The sequence below is a fragment of the Lathyrus oleraceus genome, chromosome 2 (assembly GCF_024323335.1).
Source record: "Lathyrus oleraceus cultivar Zhongwan6 chromosome 2, CAAS_Psat_ZW6_1.0, whole genome shotgun sequence".
NCBI lineage: Eukaryota > Viridiplantae > Streptophyta > Magnoliopsida > Fabales > Fabaceae > Lathyrus > Lathyrus oleraceus.
The window spans coordinates 463740350-463750374 of record NC_066580.1 but is presented as its reverse complement, the minus strand read 5'-3'; the positions used below and the strand labels follow the sequence as shown (position 1 = coordinate 463750374).

Genomic DNA, 10025 nt, shown 5'->3' with positions numbered 1-10025 from the left:
CTTCCTTGTATAAGAATCCAAGGAGAAGAAATCCTAGCAATCAAGAAGTGATGGAGACGTTGCAGGCATTACAAGCGCAAGTTCTTCAATTGCAAAAGGATAATGAGAGATATAGGTGTATGGAAAAGTGCAGTTCACAGTTGAAAGAAACTAGTGAGAAAGCCAGTATCAATTGTCAAAATAAATTTCCCGAGGTAATTATATATGTTATTTTGAAATTAAAATAGCACATTTATGTTAATTGAAATATATACACATTAAAAGTAACATATTTATTATTGGTTTATGGCATTTCATCTTGTCAGCTATACTTATCGTCACCGACTTATCGCCTAGTTGGCAAGGGAAAAGTGCACAACACTTCGGGAGATTTACTTCACCATAGACCGCTCCCGGATGGACACCTTAAAGTATCGGTTGATGTTGTATTAGATAAGGATGCGTTGCTACCGATACCTGACATTGTTTCAGAGACAACATTGCTGTGAGATGCAATAGGATCATTTGTTGCATGGCCCTTGGATCTCATTTTCATTGATGATGAGGTATGTTGAATTCAAAAACCACTATGAATCTTTTAGTATTCAAATGTCAATTCTGAACCGTTAAGTTAATTTTTTTTACATGGTAATTTTAGACGCCTACAAAACCCGCATCTAAGGATAATGGGATTTTGCGGCACAACGAGTCTGTTGCATCACAAAAAGAGGTATATTGAAAGTGTTAATTATATGATCCGAATCAAAAAATGCATGATTTTATAATTTACCTATGTTATATGATTTATAGGTATTTGCTCAAGGGTCACAACAACTGAGCCAGAAAATTGGTAGTCGACAGAAAAACAAAAGGGATCTTCCAGTGACTTCTTTGCCAAAAAAAGGTGCTTTTGTGCCTCGATACCAGATATCTCTTGAAACACTTGTTGACTCATCAGATATGGCAACAGCTGGTGCTATTCGCTTACTGGATATGGAGGAAGATATCTTTGGTTATTCATGCACTGAAACAATCGGAAAAGAAGATCTGGAACATATTTTTCGGCATCAAGAATTAGGCGTCGGTGTTATACACACATACATCCGGTAATCCGATCTATATATTATTTAATTACTTGAACAATTTATTTACACATTTCAATAAAAATAGTCTAATGTTTATTATGTTTTTATTGAAGGTTCTTGTATGACAATTTCATGCGCGGGAATGATCAATTGTCAAACAGATTCCGTTTCGTGTCTTCCTCCCTGGTCAACAAAGCATTAATTTGTAGGGAACCGGATTCATGTAGAGAGTACTTAGTCAAGAGATTCATGGCCAGCAGTACAAACAACTTGTATCTTTGGCCGTATAATTCAGGGTTAGATTTTAATTCTAAGTTTATTCTAATCTTTAATTGTTTCTTTTACGTAAAAAATTTCCATATAAACTTTTGTTTTAATTTATAGGTGTCACTGGTTGTTGCTTGCTATTGATCCTTTAAAAGAAGTGGTATATTTTCTGAATTCGATAGATGGTGAATGGACAAATTATCCGGATATGAAGCAATTAGTTGATACGTAAGTGAGACTGTTCTAAATATTCGTGTATATTTATGTGAGATTGTTCTAAATATATGTTTTTATTTTGTTAGATCAATAAAAGTGTTCCGATCTCAAAGACAAGCTCGAGTACCACGTACTAAATCCAGCAACATTACGTGGATAAAAGTGCAGGTACTTTAATTTTCACAATTTTGCTTATAATAGTGATGCTACTTGATAAGAAAAGATAACTATACATTCTTATTTATTTTTCTATGTAGTGTCCTCTACAGCGCAACGGTATCGATTGCGGATACTTTGTAATGAGGTTTATGAGGGAAATCATTAATATGAATCAAATAGAGATTCCAATCACGGTATGGATTTATAACTTAGGATTTGTTTTAATATTTATCGAATATTTCATATTATTTATTACTTTTAACTAAATCATGCATATTATGTTTTGTTATGTAGTACTTTGATGAATACAAGTGTGCTCATTACACGAGACTGCAGTTGGAACAAATCAAGGAGGAATTGTGTCAATATTTTATTGAGAAAAGATTAATTAGTATATAATGGTTTCAAAATAACATGAATACTTTGATGAAGAATGATTTCTGGTTGGCAAGTGTATAGTTCTTTATATTTTTAACAGATTAGTTATGACTCCAAATAGGCCGTATAACATATTAGTTTTGACTTGTGTATAGTTCTTTATAATTTTAGTGATATCTTTAATTTCATGGATAGATTAATGTGTTCATTCTTGTGTTGGTTTGCTTTAAAAAATTACAAATGCTTGAATTATGACTCCAAATGTGTTCAGTGCCTATCTATCCTTGTGTTGGTTTGCTTGAATTATGACTCCAAATGTGTTCATTCTTGTGTTGGTTTAAAAAATTACAAATGCCTGAATTATGACTCCAAATGCTTGAATTAGAGAGGCTTGATTTACAGGTTTATGGGATTATTCCCAAAAAATATTACAGGTTGAAATGGTAGGCTTAAACTGAAGGCAGCGTTTTGTTATTTTACTAGAGGAAAAGACAGCGCTTTTTAGTAAAAAGCGCTGCTAAAGATTGTCAATAGAGAGCGCTTTTTACTAAAAAGCGCTGCTAAAGGTTGTCAATAGAGAGCGCTTTTTAGTAAAAAGCGCTGCTATAGGTTGTCAATAGAGAGCGCTTTTTACTAAAAAGCGCTGCTATAGGTTGTCAATAGAGAGCGCTTTTTAGTAAAAAGCGCTGCTATAGGTGGTATATAGACAACCTTTAAGAGCGCTTTTTACTCAAAAGCGCTGCTAAAGGTTGTCAATAGAGAGCGCTTTTTAGTAAAAAGCGCTCTTAAAGGTTGTCTATATACCACCTTTAGCAGCGCTTTTTACTAAAAAGCGCTCTCTATTGACAACCTTTAGCAGCGCTTTTTAGTAAACAAAAAGCGCTGCTAAAACCTATAGCAGCGCCACCTACGGCAGCGCTTTTGGCGTAGTGATTCAGTATGTCGTTCTTTATGCTCACACTACGTGTCGATGCTTCAGAACAAAAGCCCAAGATCTTTTGTCTGGTCGGTCAGTGGAGAGGATTCCACCTTTCTGAATCCCCACTTTTTGTCATGACCTCACCCTGTCCAGGGTTAAGAGCTATGAGGTCTTATCCTCATTACCCTGTTAATCTGCTCACCCTGACGTTCAATGTCAGAGGTTAAGAGCCCGTTTGATTACCCTTCCACGGCTTGTTTGTCGAGGTTGATATGACCCCTCTTGACTAAAGCCCTACCCATGTATGTTCGAGCCCCTTATTGGTATGTTTACTTTATGCATGTTTATTTTGTATGGTGTGATCGTCTCCCCACAGGATTGTTAGACTTCGTATAGTCTCTCGTCTGCGTGTCAACTAAGGTAGCGTGGTTCCTTCGTCCAGGACTGCCCTTTTGCATGAACATCCCTAAAACACCAACAACTCATTGATTTTTATTCTCCTAAGAACACTTTTACTCATTCTACTACAGGCGAGTAAGTCTCCAAAGGTCGAGCATCCGGTAGATTGCGTAGTAACATCGTTCAACCTTTACCCCGGTAGTTAGCCGAACTACGGCTTGCTCTGATTCTCATTCCAGATGAGATACGTAGGCATAAGATGCGATGTCTTACCGAGAACACTCCTCTTTAACCCATAGGTAGCCGAGCTACGAAGACTCTGATTCTCAGATTCAGATGAGATACGTATGTAGTGGATGCGACATCCGTGCGAGTCATTTTCTTCTGACCTCTCTTTTAGTAAGTAGTACATTAGATAAACATACACACTTTTCCCATCCCTTCAATCATGTTTGCACAAATAAATTTTCACAAAATTCACACCTTACAACAAGTGTGAAAAGGGCTCCCTAGGAGTACCTAGGATGCTTTGGGTGCGTAACACCTTCCCATTGCATAACCAACCCCCTTACCCAGATCTCTGACATTTTTACTAGTTTTTGATTCGTTAAAACTTTTAGGTTTTTGTTCGCTTTCTAACCATTCCTTTGGATAAATAGAAGTGCGGTGGTGACTCGACTTGTATGGTTTACCTTGGATTTAGTCAATATCTCTAATGGTAACGAATATCCCGCTACACCCATGTACCACCGGAGAGCGGCACCGGACAGACTGTCTTGAAAATAATGGATGAGCAATTGATCGTTATCAGTTTGTGTTGACATCTTGCGAGCATACATCACGAGATGGCTGAGTGGGCATGTGTTTCCCTTATACTTCTCAAATTCAGGCACTTTGAATTTAATAGGGATCTTCACGTTGGGCACAAGGCACAACTCAGCAGCACTCTTACCAAAGAGGTCCTTCCCCCTCAAAGTTTTCAGTTCCTTGCGAAGCTCAAGGAATTGGTCCTTCATATCATCCATCTTCTCATAAACATCTGGGCCCTCAGATGACTCAGAGTGGTAGATGGTATCTTCGACCCTTGGTAAAGTGTGCACAACGGGAGGTGGCACAGACATGACCGGGCTAGATGCCGGCAGAGAAGCAAGAGTAGGGGCAAAACCCTCAGGTACATAGTTGTGGGGCATTCCCCAAGGGAACCCGACTAGCATGGATGGTGCAAAGTGAGCTGTTGCAGCAGGCACAATAGAAGTTACGATCTCACAAATGATCGTCCTCTGGGGAGGAGTTGATGGCGTTGGAGAAGACTGACTCTGAGCGGCCAAGAATGACTCCATCAAGGCAGTCAATCTGGCTACCTCCTCTTTCAGCTCGCGGTTCTCTTGTTCCAAATGATCCATCAGTCTTGAAGAGTTGGCTCTGGTGTAGTACCGGTGAGTCAGCTTGTCTTCAAAATAAATGAAGAACACATAGTTATACCATAGGACAAGAAGCCTGGAACAAAACCTGCTTATGCACATGATGCATGCAATGTTTGTGCATATGACTTGTTTTTTATTTCAGAGGAACTTTTAGAGTTCTATTTGCAAATTTTGGTAAATATTATATTTGTATCACATATGGAAATATCTCATCAATAATATCTGGAAAATATTTTGTTAACCAAAGAAGTACAACATTGGTAACCAAAGATAATACAAGAGAAGAGGAGAATGATCATCCTATGGATCCCTAGAAACAATCATCTAAAGCTCGAGAGACTGGAAGATAAGATGCACGAAGCCTCTTCACCTCCTCCTCATAGGCTGCCTCCATATCTGCCTTCTCTTTGGCGAGTCGATCGTACTTCCTCTTCCAAAACCTAGAAGACTGAGGAAGTAGAAAAGTCCACACATCATCAGGATCATCAATGACCTGGTGCTCGAGAAACTCAATCAAAGCATCCTTCTTGTTAATCTGTTGAAGCAACTCTTCTCGCTCACGGATCCAAGCACGTGAACGGTCTTCATCTCTCAACTCCTCTACTCCTTGATCAGAGAGGGTTGAAGGCCCAACCATGACCAAAGGTGTAGGTCTCGGATACTCGTAAGGCATGAGATACTCAGAAGCTCTTTTCCTAACCCAAGCAGTGTAAGGCTCCATAGCAACATAATTCTTAGGACCCAACTCCTTCCTTCCTTTCCTATGATTCTTGCGCCAAGCACGGACCATCCTAGCTTTCAAGCCTTGGGGATCTTTACCCTCCTAAAAGAACACACCCTCCAACAGAAGGTTATTGGGTTTATCCTTTAGGGGGAACCCAAGCTGACGACGTGCCAAAACAGGGTTGTAGTTAATCCCACCACATGTTACAAGAAGAGGTACATTGGAGAATTCACCACAAGAGTCGATAATCTGCACACCATCATATACACGGTTGTACCAAGATATATCATCATTAGTGAGAGACATAAGTCTCGTGGACCACCGTAGACATCCCTTGTTCTCCTTGAAAGCGACCGTATGCGGTAAGTGAGAAATAAACCACTTATACAACAGAGGCAAACAGCACACAATGGCACCACCACCCTTTGCATTCCTCATATGCAAAGAAAAATAAGTGTTACCCAACAGAGTCGGAACGGGATTAAGAGTAGAGAAAATCCTAATAGCGCTCACATCCACAAACTTGTCGATGTTGGGGAATAACACTAACCCATAGATGATAAGTACAAATATGGCCTCAAAGGCGTCCTCACTCATGGCCTTCCCATACACAGTAGCTTGAGCAATGAGGAACTCAGAAGGGAGACCTTGAATTCCACCTTTGGTAGTCATATGAGCACCAACCAGAGATTTATCTATATGCAACATATCAGCTATCTCTCGAGAAGTAGGAATACTTTCCAAGCCACTGAACAGTGACTGGTCTAGAATAGGTATACCCACAAGATAGGCATACTCCTCAAGCGTAGGCAAGAGCTGAAAGTCCGGAAAAGTGAAGCAATGATACAAAGGATCATAAAACTGCACCAAGACGCTCATCAACCCTTCATCCACCAGAGTAGTCAGAAGAGTAAGAAGCTTCCCAAAACGAGCCTTGAAACCCAAACAATCTAATACATAGGATGTCAAATTCCTTATCTCTTTCAAATCCGGTTGTCTGAAACTGTACTTCTTTGTATTCCTTCTTTGTTTTTCCATGTCTGAAAATTTTGCAAATAGACCTCTTAAGTTCCTTGAAATTTTTCTTATTGCTTTGATGATATGGATGCAAATGGGTGCATGAATGCATGAATGCAACAATCACACTCAAGGATCAAGCAAAGCATACCAAACAAAGGTCATGGGATGGATCATATTATCCTTAATATCAATCATCCATTTTGGTGGATTATGGTCTACACCTTATCAACACCCAAGTTCCATTGATATTAAGGATACATGAACGGATCAACCATGAATCAAGGGTTTGTTGCAAGTCACGAGCATGGAGTCTTGGTTAAGAACCACCTGTCGCATTACGCGAAAAACCGGCGGGAAAACGAAACAACAGAGCCGCCACCGTGCGTTATTCATCCCAAAAGAGGGAAAGGAAACGCTCGAAGTAAACCTGGAAAAGACGTGGTCTCGCGACCAAAGAGAATGGGATCGGGAGTCGGTTATGCGAAGGGAAGGTATTAGCACCCCTACGCATCCGTCGTACTCGACGGGATCCACGCACAAAAGGAAGGAAAATGGTTGCTAAAACACTGCTCATAAACAAACAAACACTGGCTGAAAGAGACACAAGAAAACAAACAAGACTGACTCGGCAGGACATCGCATCCTGGGCCTACTTAGTCTATCAGGCATAGACATCAGAGTCAAAGTAGTTCGAACTGGGGGAAAACACATGCTCGCTAGGATGTCGCATCCTATGCATACGTATCTTCTTGGACTAAGAAGAATCAGAGCATCCGTAGCTCGGCTCACGCACACAAACAAAACCACACAGGCAAACGTGGAATCCGAATGCCAATCGCTGGGCTTACATCGGATTCCGAACTAAAACACACCCACACTAGAAACCAGATGCCACTTGATGGACTTATACCGGACTCCAAGCACACAGCAAGAGGATATGGACTGCCAATCGCTGGGCTTACATCCATCTCCTGACACACACAAGACAAAACAAAAACGGGCGCCCGGAGAGATCAGCTCATCTCCTGCCTACGTACCTCATCTAGTATGAGGATCAGGGCGACGTAGTTCCCCTATGAAGGGACACAAGACTAGCCTAACCAGATAACAGAGGGAGACACAACTAGGGAGACTAACTCGAGCCTAGATGTTATCATGCAAAATCATCCCTAAGTCAAGGTTGCTACCTAACTTGCACATGGAGCAAGCTAAACCTAAGCACAGGCAAAAGCAAAGCAAACAATACAGATAGCACACACTATATACACATCAAGTGGGGCTCAAACAAAGGTGAGGCTGCAAGAGCAAGCCAACTGGAAGGGTAATGTTAGCTCTTAACCTTGACATTGAGAGCCAAGGTGAAGCCAGATGAAAGGTGAGTGAAGATTAGACTTCACAACTCTTATCCCTGGTCAGGGAGAGCTTCAGACAATGAAGTGTGGGTCCAGAAAGTGGGAACCCTTCTACACTTATGACACTGACTCAACTGATCTTGGGTTAATGTCCACAAGGCATCAACATGTGATGTGAGCCAAGGGACGACTCAACAGAATAGCAGGAGGTGGACTACACACCTCTTGTGTCTGCCAATTGCCTTAACAAAGGTCTTTACCTGCTTGGGGACAAAAATAAACAAGCACAAACATTGCCTCTTAAGGAGGACTTCAGACAGGTGCCTGGCCAAGTAACAGGCCACGTCTTCCAGACTACATGGAGAAGAGATCATTATACCTCAGTGCTCAAGCTAGCAAGCAAAGCACAATCAAGTTCACAAAGGAACTATAGCAACTAAGGTACCTGAAATCAATCCAATATAATCAGTACTCAGCACAAACAATAAGCAAACAGACAATGGTCAACAGTTAACTATACAGTCAAACAATAGTCAATGCAAAAAGGTGCAAGCCACATGGCACAAACTCAAGTTTCAAAACCTACAAAACAAATTCCAAGTTAGTCATAAACAAGCTACAAGCCAACTCCAATTGAGTGCACATCATCAAGCATAAGCAAATTGTGCTTTTAACCTGAAACAAATCTCAAATGTGAGAGCACAAGACCACTAGTACAAGACTAGGGTCAAAATGATATCAAAAAGTCAAAACAGAACATGAAACTTATCAAAAATCAAGATCAAACAATTAAGAATCCAATCCAAGTGGTTTCACATTCATATCATTCATCATTATCATTTCATAAGGAAAAGAGTGCAAAGCATGCAATTTAGAACCTCAAAGGACCAAACAGAATGGCTCAACTCAAATCAATTCACAAACATTTCAATAAATCACCAAACAATTCATGATCAAACAGCACCCACAACATGACCTACACACCAAATTTCAGCTCATTTGGACCAAGGGAAGCAAGTCAATGAAATTCATAAAGTCAACACAAATTCATACAAGCTCATACAAAGCATCAAAACATGCATCCAATTCAAGCAATCATAAAACAGAGACCAAGCATGATAAATGAATGGGACCAAAGCCATGGCAAACCTCAAGATGTCTAAAATACACATGCCAAATCTCAAGTCCATCCAATTAATAACCAGAATTTCCCAAATCATATAAAAACATGTCTCACAAGAAGTCAACAATTGGTCAAGCAGGGGAGAAAATCTCAAACAAATTGGAAATGCACTCAACAAATCCACAAAAATTCACATTCAAAGTTAACATCTAGATGTAATCTCATGCAAAAATCCAGAGCAATTCATGTTCATATGGCATGGCAACAAAAATCAACAAGATGCACAAGACATGGTATAACACACAATGTCACACCTCCAAAGATCATGTCATAACTCTCAATCCAGGAACTCAAAAATTACAAACCACATATCAAAATGACCAGGAACATGTCTAGTTTAAGCACAAAAAGTTTCGTGAATTTCTAATGAAACATCATCATTTTATGAGCAAAAGAGTGAGCATGGTGCACAAAATGACATGTGAAAACAAACCCTAAGCATTTTCAAAATCCATCCGTGCACAATATTATTTAAAATCACCAAAAAATCAAGGACATCACAAGGAGCATGGTGCAAAAAGTTTCATGTGAATTGGACTTATAATGAGTGAGTTATGATTTATTTAGTGTGGAGAAAAAATGAAAAACAATGTGAAATGGCATGGCATGAATATGCTAAGTGTGTGAAGAAAGTACAAAAAGCACATATGAAAGTGCTTCAACATGGAATCGAGCCATGTACTTCAAAGCCTGGCGCATTTTGCTGAGTACAAAACTCAGCGTTTTATTTAAATGAGAGAGTCAATGCCTAGTCAACGGAACCATGGACCAATCACGTGCAGCACGGCTAAACAGCCTGACCAATCACAACGCTTCTTCCAAAAACACCATGCAGCACATGATAACGTACCCTAACGGATCTAAACGCGTTTTGGAAGCCAAATTTCCCAGTCTTCATCGTGTTCATCACACCAACACCA

The 10025-nt window shown here is 40.0% G+C and overlaps 1 protein-coding gene across 1 annotated transcript; it reads left to right on the top strand.

Annotated features, from left to right (window-relative positions):
• The first annotated feature begins 568 nt into the window (after positions 1-568).
• On the top strand, positions 569-2205 carry LOC127123745 (uncharacterized). Its single transcript, XM_051053945.1, has 8 exons — positions 569-580; positions 638-709; positions 790-1085; positions 1178-1360; positions 1449-1559; positions 1634-1715; positions 1805-1900; positions 2185-2205. Exons 1-8 carry the CDS (start codon positions 569-571, stop codon positions 2203-2205), a joined length of 873 nt encoding a protein of 290 aa, XP_050909902.1.
• The last annotated feature ends 7820 nt before the right edge of the window (positions 2206-10025 follow it).